The sequence below is a fragment of the Chaetura pelagica genome, unplaced genomic scaffold (assembly GCF_000747805.2).
Source record: "Chaetura pelagica isolate M959 unplaced genomic scaffold, ChaPel_1.0 scaffold299, whole genome shotgun sequence".
Lineage (NCBI taxonomy): Eukaryota > Metazoa > Chordata > Aves > Apodiformes > Apodidae > Chaetura > Chaetura pelagica.
Genome location: NW_009954507.1, coordinates 160,351 through 182,237, shown reverse-complemented (window position 1 = coordinate 182,237; position 21,887 = coordinate 160,351). Strand labels below are relative to the sequence as shown.

The following is a 21,887-nucleotide window of genomic DNA, read 5'->3' as shown; positions in this document are numbered from 1 at the left end:
CCCTTCCCCTGATGCAGCCCAGGACGCAGTTGCTCTCTGGGCTCCAGCACACACGGGCGGCTCATGTCGAGCTTCTCATCTACTGCCACCCCCAAGTCCTTCTCCTCAGGGCTGCTCTCCAGCCATTCCTCCCCCAGCCTGTCTTTGTGCCTGGGGTTGCAGTGACCCAGGTGCAGGACCCTGCACTTGGCCTTGTTGAGCTTCATGAGGTTGGCACTGACCCAGCTCTCCAGCCAGTTAAGGACCCTCTGGATGGCATCACTTCCCTCTAGGGTGTAAACCACACCACATATCTTGGTATCATCAGAAGCTTGCTGAGGATACACCATCACCAACAGCATTGGTCCTAATGCAATACTGGTAACTGAGGAACACTACTGGTCACTTGCCTCCACAATGCATATAAAAGCATTTCAAAGAACTAATACCATGTTAGTGCCAGGCAGGGCAGCAGAAGGGTCTGTTTATACTATGCATGAGGCTACCTAATGTGAAGAGGGAATAAGAACTGCAGCCTGTGGCAGGCTTTTATCACCTGGGCGTTCACGGCCTGTGGGCAGCATGATGCTACAACTGAGATCTAGAAGTTGCTGTAGGACAGAGGCCGTAGTCATGAACGTAGCTTACCCCAGCCTTTTGGGTGGCTCTAGGATGAGAGCTGTAGACTGCAAAAGCAGGTGGTGATGCTGCTAAAGCAGTCTGCAGTTAGTGGGCTGGTAACTTCAGAAAAACAGGCAGTCCTCATAAATATGTGCAAAGCCATTACAGCACATCCTGCTGTGAAGGATTTTCATTGAGCAGCATTCAAAAAATAACACAGATGGATTGGAAATTACGAGTTTCTCAGATTCTAAGGCAGTGTTGGGCTGGATGTTTCCAGATTCTGGCTGTGCTGACCTTGCCCTTAAATACAGACATAGAAAAAGTTATTTATCTGAGTTAAAAATTGAGTAGCCTGTGGTGAATTACTGAGGGTATTTCACTAGCATGAATATGATGCTTCTAGAATAAAGGTGTTTTCTGGAGGTAGGGGCATCTTTCTCTGGCCATTTGTATTGTCATTGTTGGATAGCACATGAAGATTGTAGGGACATATCATGCTTGTGCTGTCTTGCTTTCTGAACCTATACAAAAGATAGAAGGGAGGATTCTGTTACCAACTCGGCTCTTGCAGAACGTCTGTTGAATATCTTTTTTGCTTGAAAATGTTGGCAATGCTTTATGTCTAACATGGGCCTCTTTAAGTGATCTATTCCTATTGTTACTACTGCCTTTTGTGTATTTTTAAAACAATGGTCAGGCTTTTTGCAGAATTTCTGTAAGTATATCTGAAGTTGCAGTAGCACACAGCTCTCTAGGAGCCAAAAGTTTTAAAAGGGTTTCTGCTGCCTTGAAGTGTGGGTTAGAGTTGAGATTTGGTTTGTGTGTGCTTCTTTCTTTCTTTCTATGTTTCTACAGATAATAATGGAACATAAGCCTATATTTTGAGATAGGAGTATCTTAGAGTAAAAACATAGTTTGTTATACTGTATTATCAGGAAGCCACATGCTAATGCCAGATTCTTCATAGCAAAAACAACTTAAAAAACTTTAAAATCCAAAGTTTTCTGTGGATCTCTTATCTATCAGCCTATCTGGAGAAGACATTCAATCATTCTCATGAATCTCTATTTCAAGCAGCAAAAAGGCAGAAACTAGAGAGGTTTGGCCACATAACTTGAGCTACAATTGACATTTTGCAGGGAATGGTTAAAATGGAAGTGAGAGAACTCCCTTGTACTGCCTGGTACAGAAATCATAGGATCATGGAAGAATCTAGTTCTGAAAGGACTCATGAAGTTCTAATCTCCCTACCAAAACAGGCCTAACTTCAAATCTATATTAAGTTGCTCAGTTCTGTATCCTGCTTTTTTTTTTTTTTTTTTTTTTTTTTTTTCCTCCAGGCATGTCTGCTGAATCAGTCTCAGGTGCAAGAAGTTTTTTTTACTATTTGTCCAGCCAGAATTTCCTGTGTTGCAACTTGTACACATTGTCTCTTGTCCTTTCACTGTAACCCTGTGAGGTGAGCTCACTCAGTCTTCCTTCTGATGCCTTTACCTGGATAGGAAAATTTACAGGTAGAGTGTCTCCAAGCTGCTAAAATCAGCTGAAGTAGAGGAAAATTATAGGTGGTACCCTAACATAATGGTCCTTTAACTTGATCAGTCAGAGGATTAAAAGAGGTTTGGGTTGGAACGTACCTTGATCATCTAGTCCAATCTCCTGCTTAAAGCAGGGTCACCAGTGAGATCAGGTAATTTTTTTTAGGGCTCTATCCAGCCAGGTCTTGAAACCTACAAGGATATAGACTGCACAACCTCTCTAGCCAAAGTCTTCCAGTTCTTGATGCTTGACTATCATAAAGGTGAAAAGTTTTCTCTGTGTCCATTTAATATCTCTCATTACAGCTTAAGCCTTCTGTTTCTAATCCTACCACCATGCACCTCTGTGAAGAGCCTGGCCTGGTCTTGATAACCTCTGTAGGTACTGGAAGATTGCAGTTAGCTCCTCCCACCTGAGCCTTCTCTTCTTCAGGCTAAACAAGTCCAGATCCATCAGTTTCTCCTCACAGGGTAAGTGCTCCAGCCTCCTGACTGCCTTGGTGCTCCTCTGCTGAACTTGCTTCAGTTGATTGGGGCCTTTCTTGTACTGATGTGCCCCAAACTGGAGGCAATATTTAGGATGAGGTTTATCAAATGCTAGTAATCCTTTCCTTTGAACTACTGGGTAGGGTCCTGCTATTTTACAGTCCAAAGATGAAGTTTGCCTCCACTGTTGCCAGGGCACTCCACTGGCTCACATCCAGCTTTCTGTCCACCAGGATCACGACTCTTTTTCAGAAGCGCAGCTCACCAGCTAGTCCTATCCTAACCTGTATTGTTACCAGGGATTATTATTCCCAGGTGCACCTAGTCTGTGTCCCTCTGAATGAGTGCTCTCTGCCCTTAGATGTATCAACTAGGTTAAGACAAGGAAGGTAAACTGCTAATATACATTCTCTTAGAGGTGAACTGGATGAGTATTTCCATTTCATGGTAGATTAGCTTTTAATAATCAATGTAATGATGCGTTCATGAAATTGTTTAACGATGTAAATGAGAATGAAATATAAATCTTCTGACATTAACTGAAAGTAAGCAGAAAGAAAACAAAACAACCAAAGAAGGAACCAAATATAAACCTTATGAGCCAAAAGACCAAACATTACTATGAATGTGCCATGAAAAAAACCCAAACAACTGTTTGCCACTTTGCAGAAAACTTCAAGTTTTAGTGATGGGCATGTATATTGTAGAATAAAGGACACTGTAAGATGTGTGTGATTTGTGTATCCACAAAATTGTGCATGCACAAATTCAGTTGCCCAGAAGCAAGAAAAGAGAATGAGAAAACATTCTATTTATTACAGAGCATCACAGCTGGAGGCAATGGCTGTCCACCTCAAATATGGCATTGGCCTTGAGGTGTGGAGGAAACTGTAAAAGCAATCATTATTCATTCTTTCCTTGAAAGTCTGCATAATCTTGTTTTTATTTCTTTTTTTTTTGCCATTAGATGTGTTAGGTGATCTTTCTTAACCTGACTCTCTTGCACCTTTCTGTTTTCTAGAAGATACCCTTCTAGTCCTGTTCCTGCTGTGCTTTCCCCACTTATGTCTAGTCTGCAATCTGTGACATGGAAAACGTCTGGGAACATCTCTGTTCTTTGACTTTTTTTTCAGTGATACTGACTGAAAGCAACAGTCCCCAGCAGTGTCTGTTCTACTCCTTCATCATGGAGAACACAGCCCTCAGCTAGAAGACTTCTTTGTCTCCCTTCACTTTTCTTTCATATTCCTAAGTATCCTTTTTTCCCCCCCGTTGTCTCACTCTCATACCCAATACTTCGCCATTACTTGGTTGCTTGAAACTGTCCTTCTGTCTCCATTTACAGAATCATAGAATCATTTAGACCTTTAGATCATCAAGTCCAATCACTAGCCTAACACTTCCAAATCCACCATGTCCATAAGAGTTACATCTACACATCTTCTAAATACCTTCAGTGACTCAACCAGTTCCCTGGGCAGCCTGTTTCACAGCTTGACAACCCTTTGGGTAAATAATTTTTTCCTAATATCCAATCTAAACCCCCCTGACACAACTTGAGGGCATTTCCTCTTGTCCTATCACCTGTTACCTGGGAGAAGAGACTGATACCCACCTCTCTACAGCCTCCTTTCAGGTAATTATAGAGAGCAATGAGGTCTCCCCTCAGCATCCTTTTCTCCAAGCTAAACATCTCCAGTTCCCTCAGCCGGAAACATTCAGCACTTCAGTTGGGCTACTGTCCCCATCGCCTTTTTGGAGGCAGGAGCCCTAATTCTTATGTAGCCATTCTCAGGCACTTCTGTGTTTTTTAACCAATCAATATCCCTTCTGTCTTTGCTATTGCATGGGTCTCCATCCCCTGCCTCCACTGAGATAGGGGACCAAAAGACCTTGCTTGCACATAGGTGGGCCGCTCTAACAAGCCCTGCTAATTCCTGTGACAGAATCCTTTTCCCACTTTGAGACAGGTACACCTCATCTGTCACCAACAGGCCTGGTGTCATGTAAACAGACCCATGACAAAAAAAAAATTAAAAAAACCAAATATTCTGTGAATGACACCAGGCTCAGAGCCAGGTACTGATCTGCTGGCTCTTCCCATTTCTTCCTTCATCATTCTCTGCAACTGGAGGGATAAAGGAGTATACTACTTGTGCTCCTAATCCCTTAACCAGTCATCCCAAGATCCTGAAGTCTCTCTTAATTGCCCTCAGACTTCATGTTGCAACTTTATTGCTGCCTACCTGAAGAACCAATAATGAATAATAATCTGAGAGAGGTACCAGGGTAGGAAACTTTTGCTTCACATTTGTAACCCAGGCCTCAGAGAGGCTGCAGACTTCCCTAGGAAGTAGGTGTGGTCTGCCTGTTGGGTCTTCCCTTCAGAAGGGAGACTCCTATGACAGTTATCCGTTTTTCTTTATGGAAGCAGTTTTGATGTAGGGCATAGGCAAACTTAACCTTAGCAACAGCTCCAAGCTAGTTAACTGTCATCTTCATTGCTTGCAGAGCCCTGCACCTATTATGCAAGGGCACTTGAGAAGAAGACACTCCTGCTGTGCCAGGCAGGAACTTGTTGCCATTCCCATCTATCCCTTGTCACTGTGTTCAGCCAGGTGGAGAGAGGATAGGAAATCCTCTGAATCCTGCCTGCCTGCTTTCCTGTCTCAAGGAACGTAGGGCACGATTCCAGAAGTCTGTATCTCTCCCAGATTCCCTGATGCTCCCTGGTTGAGTGGGCAGAGCTTCAGCACCCTTCTGAGTGCTCCCTTCTTCCGTGCCCTGCCACACCATATCCTGGTTGCTAGTGCTTTCCAGGGCCTTCTTTTATGGACTGTGGAGGGCTTGGCCCCTGATGTTCCTGGCCTCACCCAGGTGTCATCAGCCACTGTTGCACAAGCTGCAGGCTCCTGGTGCCCCCACCTCAGGCCCACCCTCTAGTTTCCCTGGTTCTGGACCCTGCTGTCCACCATGGAGCTGCTCACTGTGGCAACTGTGCATAGACTGAACTCCAGCATCTCAGCCTGTCTTATTTTTTGAAGGGAGAAGTAGTCCAGGAAGTTCTCACATCTTCAGCTGATCTGAAGAGAACTTAAATGCAAACAGATGCACTTCTAGCAACAGCAGAAAGGATGGAAGGTGCTTTTTTATTTTTGGTTGGTTTTTGTTCTGTTTGTTTGGGGTTTGTTTGTTTGTTTGTTCATTTTTTGTTGTTGCATGGATATAGCAGAGGCCAGGGGAACCAGAACAGACTGATACCTGCACTCAGTTTGGACTCATCTACCTTTTCTAGGCTAACACAGCCATGTATCAGTAACTGCAGCATTGCTGTGACAGGAGGCTCCATCTCTCAACATGCCTGCCTCAGTTTCCCTCTATGATTCAACTGCTTCTGCCTCTCAGTTTTGCAGGCCCAGCCCTGCAGTGAAAGGTTTCCCAAGGGAAAAGGCCCAGCAATCTCTGAGCTGGTAACAACCTTTGAAGGTACAAACAGAGGCCAAATGGATGTGCATAACACCAGCTGCTCTCTGGTGTTGAAGAACAGGGAGCCCAGCCCAGCCACAACCAGGCCTGAAATGGAGATGAATAAAAGAGTTTCCTTGGTGAGAACAAGGCCCTCATGTTTTTTTCTTCTGTTTGCTGTTTATTGCCCAATGAGAGATGTTGGAGTTATGGCTAATGGTTAAATGGCAGCAGCCAATCCACTTTATTCCATAAAAACCTGGTCCCTTCTTTGATCAAGGGGACTTCCCGTCCACTTTCCCAGAAGGTTGCTGGACCTTTTGTCCCCTGGCCGGGATGCTCGCCAGAGAAACAGATTCTCCAGAATTACCATCCATGCAGGGACACCCAGCTGTGGTCGGGCAAGGGTGAGAGATATTAACTCTGTCTTTTTTTATTAACCTTACCGTTAAGTAATTTTCATAATTAAGTTTTAAGATTATAGAATCCTTTAAAATTGATAATGTCCTAGACCTAGTATAAAACTTGATAATAAGAAAGTTGCTACAATTTAAATGGGTAATCTTTATTGTTTTATCTAACTACAAGTAGTAAAATTCACTGTTAACATACTCTTTGCATTCAAACTTCAACTTCTGTTCCCATCTCCCAATTTCTCTACAATTTGACTGTACTTGTGCCTTCTACTTTAAGGAGTTAAGACCCCAGTGGTATATGTAATAAATCTTGATCTGTGTATATACATCTCATCTGCTATCCCATCCCGTTCATGAAAAGTGCATAATAACATTAAGGTCTGTCCCAAACAGCTGAACCACAGAGAATGAGATTACTTCAAAAACAGTGAGTTTGCCAGCACAGTGTCTCAAGTATGACACAAGCAGCTGAATGGGTCTGGTTCCTGTTGACCTTGCAGTGCTGCTCCCTGTGCCTTATTCTAATGACAAACCTTCACTCATTACCTTTCTTTACTTACAGTAAGTGTACTATGCATAGTCCTTCTGTGCTCTAATGGAAGTAACATGCCTGCACTGGACTCCATCAAACCTGAGATTTCAATATAAAGGTTATGTCCATGCTTGGGGAAAAGAGACTTTCCTATAGTCTGATTCACTCCTGTTCTACCATTAATTGCAATTTAGGAAAGGATGCAGGATTGCAATCTTGTTCAGTGACTGGACATGGCATTCCCATCCATCTCAACTCCTCCTCAGGTAGGGAACGGCTTCTCTGTGCAGCTTCTCCATCTTTGTTCCCTGTGCTGGGCTAAGATTAGCTCCGAAGAAAGCATTTCTGGAACACTTTTTTTTTGTGCAGTTACACTGGGCAGCAGAAGCAACTCTCAGGAGTTTCTTCTGTGTCTGGGGAATGTAGTGAACAGAGAAAGTACCACACTACAAACTATGGGGTTGAGAGCCTGTGGTTGTCTGGGAAGTCTGGAGAGGATAGTCATCCATAAGAAGAGGCATAATTACAGACCGCATCTTTGTGTATCCTTGGGGTGTCTCTTTCCACCAGGACTCAGGTGTTGTGTAAAAGTGTACTGGGTCTGTCTTGATAACACACCTGTGTTTTGGCTGTTGCTGAGCAGTGCTTGCACAGCATCAAGACTATATGTTTTTCCCACTCAGCACTCCAGCAAGAAGGCTGAGGGTATGTGAGATTTTGGTGGGGCTACAGGGACAGCTGACCTGTCTATCCAAAGGGATATTGTATGCCAGACACCATCATGCTCAACTGTCCTTGTCTGAGCCAGGAAGAAGCAGATTTTCTTTTTACTGTGGGTTTTTTGTTTTGTTTTGGTTTGTTTGTGTTTTGTTTGTTTGTTTGTTTGTTTTCCCTTCAGGGAGCTCTTTTAACTAGCAGCAAGTTTTCCAGCTAGTGATCTGATAATGCTGGAATGTTTATGTTACTGCCAGGACTTAAAGGTCACTTTGCTCTACTTGTTGAAACCGCAGCCTCAGATGCTAAGGGAGCTGAAGTGTTGTATCTGCAACTCTCCCACAGGGAGGAGTGGACTAGATGGGACAGCAAAATTGACCGAAGTATTACATTCCATGTATCTACATAAGCTCAGTGTAAGGTCAGGGATCATGGAAGTCAAGCCCCTTCCTGCTTCTTCTTGCCTTCTCTTCCACCCATGGCTGGTGCCCAGGGAGGACTCCATCTCTCCATCACCACTGATCCCCAGGCCTGTGCATTCCTGACCCTCCTCACTCTCCCTCAGCTCCTGTCTGCTCTGCCCTCTCTCCAGCAGCTCCGGGACATTTGGGAACTGTTCACAGCTCAGATACCCTGGGAGTTGCTGGGGTTGGGGGGAGGTGATAGGGTTTTGCACATTCCTGAACATAATTGTACATATTTTCTTTTATGAGTATTTAATTAAAGCTGCCTAGTTTAGTTTTCAATCCAGGAAGTCTCTTTATTATCGCTCTCCTTTCCCTATTTTTTCTACCTGGCTGGGAGGGGATGGAGAGCATTATTGTTGCTGGTTTAATTGCTGCTCCTGAGTCAAACTGTGATATCAGCAATAAAAAAGAGTGGAGAGGGATTTTGAGAAGGTAGTCATTGCTCAGAGACTGACTGGGGATTGGTCTGCTTGTGGGAAGTGGTAAGTGATTGCCTTTGTACCACTTCCCCCCTTTTTCCACCTTCCTCTTTCCTAAATGATCTGTATCTCAACCCATGAGTTTTCTCGCTTTTGCTCTCTCCATCCTGTTAGGGTTGGAGGGCAGAGTGAGTGAAATACTGTGCAGTACTTAGCTGCACGAGGGAGTCAGTCTGCCACAAAGTGAGAAAGTAAAACCTCCTGAGTTTCCCTGCTGTACAGTCAGACTTCAACATGGCTACAGCATGTCCCCATACTCAAATGAGTGTACATACATGCATCCTAGAATCTGGTCTATTCCTCTCACTGCATCACCGCACTGTTTACCCCAGAACAACACTGGTGTTACAAATTGTCAAGGGATGTATCATGGCCAGGTGAATCTGAGCCACAACTGAATCAGCACCCAGAAGAAGTGATGTACAGCCCAGGTTGGAAATTTCCTTCTATAGGGTACAGAGGCACCTGCCTACTGACCTACCTTGCAACCTCACATGCACTGTTGCCTGTCACCCGTAGCCTGCCCATCCATGTGAACACCAGTGCTACTGTCAGGGGAGACCTTAACCAAGCGAGTGGCTGCAGGACACCAGGAGTGGCTGCAGGTGTTCTCCTTGGTCCTGCCGGCGGAGAGGAGAGGCTTGGGGAGGAGGGCACCCAACCTATGGGTTAGCACCTGGCTGCACAGCCAGTGTTGCAGACAGAGCTTTGGTTTTTAGGACCATGGGCTGCCTCCTTGAGTAAAGAGGAGGGCTGGGGAGACACAGGATGCCACACAGGTGTGGGGCAAGAGCATGTTTTCCAGCCTATCTAGGAGGGCTTGAGCCTAGGTTTGCCAGGGAATGGTGACCAAAGCCTGAGGAGAAGGGGAGGCACAGGGAGCAGGAAGGAAGTACCTGGTGAAACAGGTGCTCACACTTTTGTTGGAGACCTGCCAGGGGAGCAAAGCAGGAGCTGGGGTTGGCCACAGCACAGGAAATGCCCTCTGGCCAGGGTACCCTCCCACAGCCCTCTTGCTGAACAGGGAGGGCAGAGCAGGTGTGCTGACAACAGGTTCACTGACCTTCCCAGGCAAAACGAATCAGGTCGCGGTCTGTGAAGAGAGACCAGTCAGCAGAAGGAGGAGATGGGGTCAGTGTGTCAGGGCCCAGAGTGCATCCCTCTTCTAGGAGCTGTGTTGGCTAAGTTGGAGTCCGGGTGGTTGAGTCCAAGTCCAGCTCCTTTGCTGATATGAGCTGTTGGGAAGAAAGCTTGGAGCAAGGGCCTGTCCCCCCTTTCCCTTGAGAACTGTTTTTAAGCGGAGGCCTTGCCGGGGGCTCCTGCCTGAGCCATGTGACAACTGGAGAGCAGCTCTGTCTGTGGCTGCACAGTGTGGACCTTGGCCCAGACCCACTGGTTCAGCTTCCTGGCTGACTTTGGGTCTGCCCTGTCACTACAGACTTGCTGGATGGCATGAGACCCACTGTCTTTGGCCCTCATCCTAACCAGGACTTGCCATTCTGCATCCCAGCTCCTTCTCGGTGATGCCTCAACTTGTGCCTTGCCTTGTTGCTGCATCTGCTCCTGACCAGCCTCCCCTGGTGGAGCAGCTAGCCCTCCCTGCTCTCTGACACAAGAGGCAGGGCTGCCAACAAGGCTGTCATGTAGGTCCAAGGTCCACTCTGCTGTGAATGAGATGTGTAGCAAGATTACATGGGCTTGAGGAAAGCAGGCTTTGTGTTGTTAATCTAAGCTGGTAGTAGGTATCCCATGGTAGCTGCCCTGGAGGGCAAAAGGAGTCCAGGAGGCCTGTAACACTTCAAGTACTACCTCCTCAAAGCACAAGAAAGATTCATCTGATGTGTAAGAAGTCTACCAGGACTGGCCGAAGGTCAGTGATCTCCTGACTGATATTGACAGTGCAAAGGAAGTGCGTGGATGGTAGAAGTGGGGCTGTTCTACTCAGGAGCAATAAAGCTATTGGCCGAGTATGGAGGGGTGAAATCTGGAAAACCCAAAGCTCAGATGGAGCTGAAACTAGTGAATATGGAAAGCAACATGAAGGAATGCCATTAATACAATGCCGGGGTAGAAGGGAGCCCAAGGAAAAGTGAACCCTATGCCAAATGGACCTGGTGACGAAGGACACACATGGTCCTTGCCTTGCCTTGGTCTGGTATAAGATCTGCCTCAGGTCCCTGAGCTTAGTGGCAAAAAAAAAATATGATGTGAATTACCCACAAAGACTCATTTGGTCAAGACTACATTGGGGGCCAAAAGGTAAGCTGGACAGACACAAGTCCTTGAGTCCACCTGATATGTGGTCAGAAAGTCACTGCAAAGCTACTCTCATCTTTGAGAGGTCATACTAAGCAGGAGTGGTTCCTGATGATTTAAAGAGGCATATAGCACTCCCCTATCCACCCCTCCCTCTTCAAAAAGGAAAGAAAGAGCCCCCAGAGAACTATAGACAAGAAACTGGGACAAGACAATATAGATTTACCAAGGGAAAATTATGCCCAGACAACCTGATAGCTTTTTATAGTGAGACAGCTATTGATGCAAATGAACAGAGAGCAGTGACACATTTTCCCATAGTAATCTTGTAGTGAGATATCATTTGGATGTGTGGAAGATAAGGCAGGTGAATAAATGGCTGGACTACTGAGTTTAAAGGGTTTTGGTCAGATGTTCAAAATAATTCAAATTTACTGTTCGTTTCTTGGGGTTTGATTCTGGGGCCAGTACTGCTTAATAACTTTTTTTTAAAGCTTGCAGGCCAAGAGATATGATCACACCCTGTGACAGGCTCCTTCTGCTCTCCTCTCTCATCCTGTCTCAAACTCCTTCCCATTGGTCTCTCTCACTCGGAGAGCTGCTTTCAGAGGCCGTTTCAGGAATCTGCTTGTCTCTTTGCTGCCTCAAGCGTACTTTGCATGCAGTGCACTTCTTCTAGCCCGTTTTCTGCTTTCGTGCCCCTCCAGTGATATTGTGTGTTCTCCTTGAATTCTTTTAATATCTCTGTCTTCTATCTTTCTATCTATCTTTCACATCTATTTCTGAGTATTGTTCAGAAAGAGGATGAGAAAGGACAGGGGTGAAGGATATTTTCAGAGATGCAACAGCTTCAAGAGTTTTGGACTTCAACTGAAGTAGTGCTGAAACAGATTTCTGTGAGTCACCTTTCTGGAAGTTTTTTGGCTTTGGTGATAGCTGGGGTTAGGAGAGAAAAGAGCTCAACAAGGCACCTTTTAAAAAATCCTTTATTTTTATATCATCTGAGTAAAAATCTTTTATATAAAGGCGAAAGTAGGTATTGCATAGAAGAAATACTGGTGCAAACATCACCTGGTGGGATTGGCATGTTGTTTCTTAGTGTCTACTATCTACTGCACAACAGATGGCTAGACCATAGGCAAACATCTCCAGGTTTCCTCATGCCAACTACAGGATGAAGCCGCTCAACCCTATGGAAAAAAATTACATTAGAATTACATGTGTCCTATTCAATGGTGCTCCAAAAATCCATCTGCTGGGAAAACAGCCCTTCCTCCTTGCCTTTTCTATGCCCAACAAACACACTTCCCAAGAAAGACCATGAGGATCAGTTCAGCTGCCCTGTGCTTGCACCCTTCCTGTGTGTGAGTTTGCATTTCGTGCATACAAATGGGAGTTGGACACAGGATAGGAGAGTTGGCCTAACATGATCATAGCCCAGGACACAATGCATGACATATACAAGGCATCTTCTTTCGTCTTGGAGACATTTACACCACTGTTTTTATCATCTCACATGCTACTTCACTATGGGCACTTCTTTTCAACAGCTGGGCTTCCTATAACTAACAGCCTATAACAAACAGGTGCTCTGTACCACCAAAAGGGAACAGAATGCACTGCTATCAACAGCTTTCAAGTAGAGGTTCTTCAAGAAGTTCTTCTATTATGTCTCTGCTCAAGTTCTGCTGCAGTTTCCAAGCCTGAAGCACAGTGAGACAGCAGGGGTGCTACAGTCTGAAGGAACAGTCAGGGAAATGGCACTTTCACACACTTGATCTGTGCTTTCATGAATTAGAGATACAGAGAAGTATGAATTTATACAAATCAATATTTGTGCATATTCAAGATACTTTTACTCAGTATCAGTTTTTATTTAAAAACATGCTAAAAACTTAAATAATCAGTGACATTTGGGGAAAACACACAGCCAGCCACCCACCAGCATAAGCAAAAAAAGTGCATACATACATGAGCCAAAGCTCCCTTTTACAGGCTAGTTAGTGCCTTCTCTGACAAACTGATTGATGCAGCCTCACACTTTTAAGGGCTGTTTCTTGTTACCTGGAAAATGGGCATTGCTTTTCCACTCCTTTCAGGATGTCTGTCATCACCTCCCACACCTGAGAGTCAGCAAGAGACAGAAATCAGCCCTACTTTTGACTCCATTCCTGTAGAGATTCATTCCTGTGGCTTCATAGAGATGAATACATGAAGCTCCTGTAACTATCTCGCTCCTGTAACTATCTCACTTAATGCTGTGCTTACAATGCCAAAAGTAGTAATTAAAAAAAGATTTCAGGATCTATGCTACTAGATCATGAAATGGAATGAAGCATTCTAGAAAAGTAAGTTTGGATGGAAGGCAAAATAGCTGAGTTTGCAACTACACATTTAATCTCTGAGTTACTCATAAACATCTTTTATTTCCATATTACTTTCACTAATATATTTTACTTTTATTTATTTATTTTTTAAAAAATAATTGTACAAAAATTGGCTGCAGATTAAAACTTAAGATGTGGCAGATACCACTGTGTGACCCCAAAAGGACAGAGATGATGCTTCTGTTCAGCCATACACCCTACTCTTTCTGAATGCTGAAGAAAGCTGGAGCTTTTCTGGAGCTGGAGCTAAGCACCTCTGCCCAAAGGGAGAATGCAGTAGAACCATCAGATGACAATAATCCTGTCTTTTCTTGAAAAAATGGAAACACATTTTAGCAACTTTGGGTACAGTCTTACATGTAGCAGCAATTACACTGGGCATTGGAGCCACTTCATCAACATGAAAAATCCATCTCCAGTGGGGCTCAGATGCTCCTGGTCCCAATTTTTGTTAGAAAGGAAAGTAAAACTGGATTCAGTTTCTGTGCTTTCCCTCTGCGTCTCCCCTGCCTCTTTCAAAGGCAATCCAGATGAAATAGCTGAACCTATATGACATTATCTGCTTCAGTAGGAAACAAGAGGCCTGTGAAACTCTGGGCCTTATGCTCATAAGGGCAAGGGCCATGCTCTAAGAACAGTAACACCCTTCACTGCAACACCAAAATTCATCTCTGTCTCCCACACATTCACACTTCTTCCTGTCATGCTGATTTCAGAGGAACTAAAAGAAGTGACACACAAGCCACCCAAAACACCATTGCTGCCCAAGGTACAGATGCATGCAGAACCTACTAGAAAGATGAACAGGAGACTAAAAGCTCCCAGATATGAAGTGGCTCAACAGCTATTTCAGCCCAGAAAGAAACAATAAGCTGAATGAAAATTGTATCTTTTAAGAGTTTAAATTATAAATACTCAGACTGGGTATTAAGAGAAACTTGTTTACCAGAGGAGTACTTTGACATGGCATGGCTCTGAGAGGCACATAATCTCCATTCTCAATAAACTCCACCTCACAGATTACAGTATCCCTTTGAGAGTGACATTGGTAACCTCTGAAGGTCACTTCTGACTGCTGCTAATATAAAAAGCAGTGTTTCTCTCAGAGCTAGGTCAAGGCCTGACTGGAGCTAAATCAGAACATCCTCCCATGTCTAAGCCTTTCCTTCTTCCTTCACAAAACAGCAAAAAGGTACAAAAGGTAAATGGGAGCTGCCTGCAATGAAGCAGAATTCAAACTAGAGAAATGTATGTTCCAGTTTTCTAACAGGAATGTTGGTAAAAATATGCATTGCACTGAACTCTGCCATTGGATAGACATCCATCAGCAAGAACCAGTTCTGTACTAAAGGCATGACAACACGTACTCTCTCTGAGTGTTGTTCTGGAAAGCACCCCTTTCCTACATCATCTGGGTCACCTTTAATCAAACCACCTTTTCCAGCTCAGGAAGACAGCTGTCACCTGCCTGAGGAAACCCCTTCAATGAAGGGGCTGGTATGACAATGTTGCCATTAAATTGCCATCCCCTTCCCTCATATCCAGCAGCATGCCATGTCTTGGTCAGTAGGTCAGACTGCAATCTCTCTCCTTGTGCTAGGAAGCAGTAACTAGCTTAGATAATACTTTTAGCTTTCCAAGCAGAATGACATGAAAGCAGTCAGATCCTGCTTTCAGTGAGTAAAGGCATCAGAACTTCGCCTCACAGGACTAGGAAGTTCACCATCTGGTCCAATGGAAAGGGATTGCATTCCATCTCAGGAAAAAGCTCCTGATTTGAAAGGAACCACCTTTGTTACACCAAGGGCATCAAAGTCCTGATAAAGGTAGACAATACTTCCCCATTGAGGAGAAAATTTATGTCTTTATTTGCCCTCACCAGCTATCAACTTTTAAAAACATGTCCTCTGGAGATCGCACAGTGGTTCCCAAATTAATGTACAATAAATGTGTAAAACTAAAACCAGTAAGAAGCTGTAAGTCAGGCAACTAAATTCTAAGCTATATCAATAATAACAATAATAATAATGATCATCATCATTATAAGAAAAAGTATACACCGTAAGGTACAAGAAGCTGCAAAGGAAAGCAGCCTATGACTCTCAGAGTGGCTTTTCTGAGTCTTCCAATAAATTGGACATGACAGTTGAGAACCTACTGGAAGACTTTGAAGAATTTTCCCTTGTTGAACACAAAATTTTTGCACATATAGCATGGATTAGTAGAGCAAAACATTTTCTTAAGTTAAGAAACATTCTTAGAGAAGATCTATGATTTCATGTAGAAAATCCATTTGTTTGGGGGGGGTTTCCCCCCTCTTTGGCAAATAAATGGCAAATGTGAAACAGATAAAAAATGAGTCAAATAACAAGTTGTGATAATAACTGGACAAGTAACAACAAAGTAGATCAGTCAATGGGACGGATTCCCTCAGCAGGGCCAGGCTTGATACTCTTTGTGGTCACTCCTTTTGTTCTCTTTTATGATGAGACAAATGAGTTGATGTGATAATGTTTCAGAGGCTTTAGGCATCATATTTTTTGCCAGTCCTGTGAATCTGCTGGAAGAGTGTCATGGAGAAGGCCATGCCAAGAATCTGAAGGAAAACAAACAATAAAGACTTCAGTACAGAAAGGCTGCCAAATCTTCACTGCTGACCTGTGTTCATGGTTCAGCTGTAGTCTTAAGTCACTCTACACTAACCATATTTCTCAGGCTTCAACACTGATCAGTAAACTTGCATGTATGTTGTTCACCCACACAGTGATGTCTGGAGATTTATCTATCAGAGCACAGATGGAGGCAAAAAGCCCTCAGGGCTCTTTGCCATGCATGCAACAATTTTTCAGAATCAATACATATGATTCACTCTTCCTTTTTACCCAACAACTTGTGCTTGTTTAGCTAGATTGAAAACAACATATTCAGGCATTCTCTCCCAAAAGTACAGCAGTGATATAAGAACACTTAAGCTTAACAGATAATGACGCTATTTCTCAATTTCTTTTTTAAAACACAGTAATCTACTCAGTTCAGTGGCCATAATTTGACTCAGTTTGGAAATTCCTAGAATTTGCTTCTAAAATTAAAAAAACACCAAACAAACAACTGTTCCTTAAGGGACTGGAAAACAAATGGCTAAATATAGGAACTCCAATGGTGCTCTGAAATCAAAACACAAGTAAGCAAAATCCCACTGTAGCATGTCTTTGCAGGACTGTCTACTGACCTGCTTCTTTTCTGAGTGGATGACCTCAAATGAACTCATAAACCAAATCCGGCATTTTTAAAAATGTGAACAAACTCAGTGGCTGAGCACCACTTTTTGTACAGCAGGAACAAGAATGCTGACAGCAAATCAAAGCCATATTGACAAACATCATACCAGTATTACCTGCATTATGAGGATGCACATCCCAATCAAACCAAGGACATGCTTATTCTCATCAAACCAGGTCATAACTCTTTCATAACATCCCTGAAATGATGAAAGATGAAAATTAAAACCCCAAGATCATGTTTTCTTTCATGTATATTCCCTCTGTTTCCTTCCTTCCCACCCCTCCCTAAGCCCTGACCAGGGAAAAGTGAGCCTTACCGTTCTCCACACTAATTCTGTGGAGTTCCGGCCACAGTCTTGGGAGTTTTCCATACAACATCGGTCTGGGACAGTGTTTTCTCCCAGCACTGGGTACCAGTCCGTAAAGTCATTCACACCACAGCATTTCATCTATGGCAAAAGTAAAGGATTAATAAATTACCTTAACTAGCACAATTTGTGAATCATGCACCACAATAGACTTTTACTGCCACTACTGCATTTTTAAAGTGCTTTGAGCTCAGGGATCACCAAAACCAAATATTTAACATTTTAAAAAGTGAACCAAACCAAAGAAAATAGTCTCATGCCCAATGTGATGTTAGTCTTCTTGTCACAGAAAAATGAGCCCAAACACCAAAACATAAGGTAATCTGCCCACAGTTACTGAATGCCAAAAGCCTAGCTGCCAAAGCTGCAGTTCTGCCTCTGCAGGTTGTGCTGGTTCAGATCATCTCTGTGCCTGCAACAGGCACAGAGGATCTCAGAGAGAGGTAAGGATCTTCCACCTTACAAAGTACACTTTAATCCTAGGTTTCATAGTACTCCCTGGATGTTCAGGAATGCAAAATCAGAAACTGAAGCCTGGGTTAGCCAACTTTTAGACATGGCATGGATGCTATGGTTAATAGACTGCAGCAGCCTTTATGACTAAATTGTTTTGGTTTTTTTTTTCTACTGAGAAAATAATTACCTCTGCTTGAATGATATTCCATGCATTTTTCAGTCCAACATTATTTTCTGAATTGTATAGCTTCATACCTTCTTTCAGATCCTTCTTTGCACTCTCACTAACCTGCATCATGTAAAAAATAAGGAACATCAATGCTCTGCTGTTCAGAGTAAAGGACCAAATAATACAGTCTTGCTTGTAGAATGCATCTCTCTTACCTTCTCTCACCACAACCTTAACATGGGTAGAAAAGCTCAATCTATAGCTTCAAGACTCTTAGAAGTCAGTGGGACCTTTCAGCCCCTGCCAAAGCCTAGTCTCTCCCTCAGACTGAAAAACTGTGGATTCTCATAATTCTCATGAGATAGGAGACCAAACAGCTTCCCCTCTACTACGAGTGCATCATACAGTCATCATCTGATCCAAACTAACTGAAGAGTGATGAGCAGAAATCTACTGAGCTTACTTTAACTCTGCCAGAGACAGCTACAGCTGTTTGCAATACTCCACAGCAGCCTCTCCTGCCTACTTTAATTTGCTATCATCATAAAATCAGAGTCCCATCAGAGTGGTTTTATTTCAAGGAGGAAATTTTAAACCTCAATGGGTTCTTGTCTCCTGTTTGCCCTCCTCATCACTTCATCCCCTCCCCACAGAAGCAGCTTACAGAAAATAGCCTAATCTCAAGTCTAAGCCTTCACCAAAGTGAAGAGCAAGGAGAACCTACATACCTCCATCAAGGAAAAGCAAACTGCACTTCTTTTACATGCTAGCACAGATAATTAATCTATATGGCATAAGTGCTTACCTTGTCCATATAAACAAAGAACAGAATGAGTAGTATCAGCTCTGCCAGAAGAATTATCAGCAAAATGACGAAAAACTAGAACAAAGAGAAAACAATGTATAAACACTTGCCAACTAGAGAGGAGACCTGGGGCTGCTAGAAACTCTGAATACTATAGGCCTTGTCCTCTAAATCCTTCCTTTACTTCCAAAAACATGCAAGTTTTATTTCAAACTATTCAGGCATATTAATACTATACTGTCACTAAAGCTCCTGTAGGTCTCACCATCAATGAAGAAGCTCAGTCTAGTATTCTCTAAATCCTAGGTTTTGCCTTATTACTGGTTTGCAGGTTCCAGCAATGCTTTTTTCTTGATTTTTTTTTGACTGCTGTCACAGCATGCAGCCCTGGTAGTCTCTTCCCTTCATACAGATTACAGAACAGATGTCAAACCCATTACCACAAAGATCAATGTCACATGCATCATGAATAATTCCCTAGTAGGTGGGCTTTAACCACATCTGACTGCCTATTGGAATAGCCACTGTATTACTCAGCACTTCTATTCCTAACTCTATGTAGTTGAAATCTCTCTCTGCAGGGGTGTCCCAAGTGTGAGCTCCAGTAGTTTCTTACTAATTTTATGCCCACTATGCCTTTATGCACTAGTTGACTGCCATATAGCCATGGCACCCCACTCCCCAACACTGGAGGAGATCTAGTATGCAGTGCAGTAAGCTCTCCAATCAGAAACTCATGATAGCCATGATAGTATAAAAATACTTTTGTAGAACCTTGTAATATAAACACTCTTTTTAAAAAAAAACAAAACAGAAATTAAACTGGTGTTGCAGTTTGTGTGGATGAATGGCACAGACCTCATTATTATTCTCTCCTTGCTCTCCTAGCTGTACATCATACAAAAACAAGCAGCGGATAGCAAAAAGCTGGAGTACATTTGTCTTCCAGTTTTCTGAGAGGATCAGATTTTTTTTTTATTATTTATTTTTTTTTGTAAGGCCTGGCAGAGACTTTCATTGTTTAACTTTAGGACAGATGTTTTCCCCGAACACCTGACAATGGCCTTAGATAAGGGCAAAGCAGAAAACAGCCATGGGAGGCTTTGAAGTGGCACCCAAAAGCAGCTGTGCTTAAGATTTTTTAGCCAATCCTTCTGAGACACATTTCCAGAAGGACTAGTCAGGTTGACTATGCAGTTGCAATGGCCATGTTACACCTATCCACAAGAATACTTTGCACTGGTCATTTAAATATAATAATAACAAAGCAACAGTCACTGGTCTCAATGAAAAGAAATACTGATGTCTTACACTCAACAGGAGGCACTTGTTTTCCTTGATAGCACCTAGGCAGCCCAGAAAGCCGGTCACCATGATGACAGTGCCAATGGCAATGACAAGATTGGCAGCTGAAAGTGATGGAAAGCTAGGCGAAAATGTGGCAAAGTTTCCTTGTGACACTGACAGCCAGATGCCCACACCCAGCAGCCCACAGCCACATAACTGCAAAGAGAGAAACAAAAATTAAAATAATTAAAATAATTTAAAAAAACGACACTGGCTCCTTCTCCTGGAGACTCTGAAAGGAAAGCTTTTCTCAAAGCACATTCTCAGGTAACTGTTCTGCAGTCACACTTTCACTGGCTTGGTGCTGAAACAAAGTGTTCTTAGCCAGACTTGATCATGTCACCTATAGTTATATGTCTACTCAAAAGCCACTGGATGGCAGAATTCTCTTTTTAAAGACTCAGCACATGAAACCCACTGATGTCCCAACAGCACAACCTAATTAAATTTTTCTGTAGGAAGATAAAAAGATTATTTGAAGGAATGCTCCCTTGCACTTATTTCTGTACTGATTGGCTCAGAGTATCCAGTCCTCTAGGGTAGGCAAGAAGTCCAAGAGATAATTACAACTAATGGTATAATTTCGATAAATATTTGTCATACAGTGTCTCAGTAGCCAGGCTGGGTTTTAGTATGAGTTTTCACAGCTTTACTGTTGTTTGCCAGTGTTCAGTGTCACAAAAATCAGATTTCTAGGTTTATTATTTACAGAAAGCTCAACTGCTGCTGAATGAAATTCAAAGCTGCTAATAAAACATAAAACTAACTTCATTTTGCTTCTCAGTCTTAACAAAACTATGTCTGCTTAAGGAAATAAGGTTTCCCAGCTTAAGTAGTAGGGCAAGTCTTCAGAGCAATGGCCAAATGTTACACTACATTTTAGTACTTGCTCAAAATGGCTGTTATACAGATCTGAGACTGCTTTGCAGTGAAATCAAAAGTAGGAGGTAGCTGTGCCTTCATTAAATCTTTGAGCTCCTAAAAAGTACTACCACAGTCTTCTGCAAAATCTAGCCTTTGACAAGGCTGGACAGAGAGCAGTAGCTCCACTGAAGCAGGGGTCAAACATGTCTTGTGATGAACACTTACCTGGCATGATGAAGAGCTACAGACCTAACTTTTGGGCAAATATTCCCACTTCTGGCTGAGATTATTTTACCAGTAGGGCAGATAGTTCAGGGTTCACCTGGCTCCTTTTGGGTATGCTGCTTCACAGAATATAAAAGAATAGAGTATGCTCTTGGATTCGTGTCACCTTATCTATGACTAATCACATGCATATTTAATTACTTTTACTTCCACTGTGAGCCTTCTAAGCCTTCTGAGCCCCCCCTCCTAGTTTGAAGCTTTTGAAACTGCTTTGCATTTAGGGAGATTCACTGGTTTGGTGAAAAATGGTGACCAGGAGTAGGCCTTATGCAAGATGCTCACACACACTCCCATGGAAGCAGGAGTAAAGCAGACCCCAGTCTACCAACTCCACATGACCTAACATCATATAAAGTATAAAAATACAGGACTGTGTAGGCAGAGAAAGAAAATAAGAGATGGATACTAACTTAACTGCATTGGTGATTATGTCCAGACTCCCTTGCACCTAAGTGTTAGCTTAGCAATCTGAAAATAACCCCTCAAACTGTCTAAAGCTCACAAGCACATGCTCTGAGTAACACAGGAGACATTTTCAGCATTCTTGTAAGGAGACTAAGCAAGCATCTCTGCTTCCAAAACTCAACACATGATAACTCCACAGAATGTAAGCTGGGGAGCTTGGCATTGCATAAATATCATATCTGTTTCCTGTTAACAGAGCTAGATGCAGCTACAATGTCAGTGTGTGCAGTTGGAAATAGTCATACAGCTACTATCCCTATGAAAAAACTGGTACAAAACATACACACATGCATGTGGCAGAACAGGGCTACAGGACTTAAATCTCTTTCCCAAATTCTTCCCCTCCAATTGGCATGGAGTGATTTGTTCTTGTCTTTGTGAAGTGATTTCTTGAAGTGATTTCTCATTGCCTTTCATGGCATTCCAGCAAGGTCAATGTGAACTTGGAATAGTAAAGAAGTGTGGGGGTATGTAAGACAAAAGTCTCCCGATCATATCCTGCTG

At 43.1% G+C, this 21,887-nt stretch overlaps 1 protein-coding gene across 1 annotated transcript in view; it reads right to left on the bottom strand.

Annotated features, from left to right (window-relative positions):
- Positions 1 to 15,538: 15,538 nt before the first annotated feature.
- Positions 15,539 to 21,887, bottom strand: part of TSPAN9 (tetraspanin 9) — an 87,483-nt gene continuing 81,134 nt past the window's right edge. The window contains exons 2-7 of the mRNA XM_010004657.1: positions 19,734 to 19,925; positions 18,423 to 18,497; positions 17,636 to 17,737; positions 16,942 to 17,073; positions 16,738 to 16,821; positions 15,539 to 15,939 (exon numbers count right to left, since the gene is read on the bottom strand). Of these exons, the coding sequence (XP_010002959.1) occupies positions 15,868 to 15,939; positions 16,738 to 16,821; positions 16,942 to 17,073; positions 17,636 to 17,737; positions 18,423 to 18,497; positions 19,734 to 19,925 (657 nt within the window). The 3' untranslated portion in view covers positions 15,539 to 15,867. The remainder of the gene's footprint in view (positions 15,940 to 16,737; positions 16,822 to 16,941; positions 17,074 to 17,635; positions 17,738 to 18,422; positions 18,498 to 19,733; positions 19,926 to 21,887) is intronic.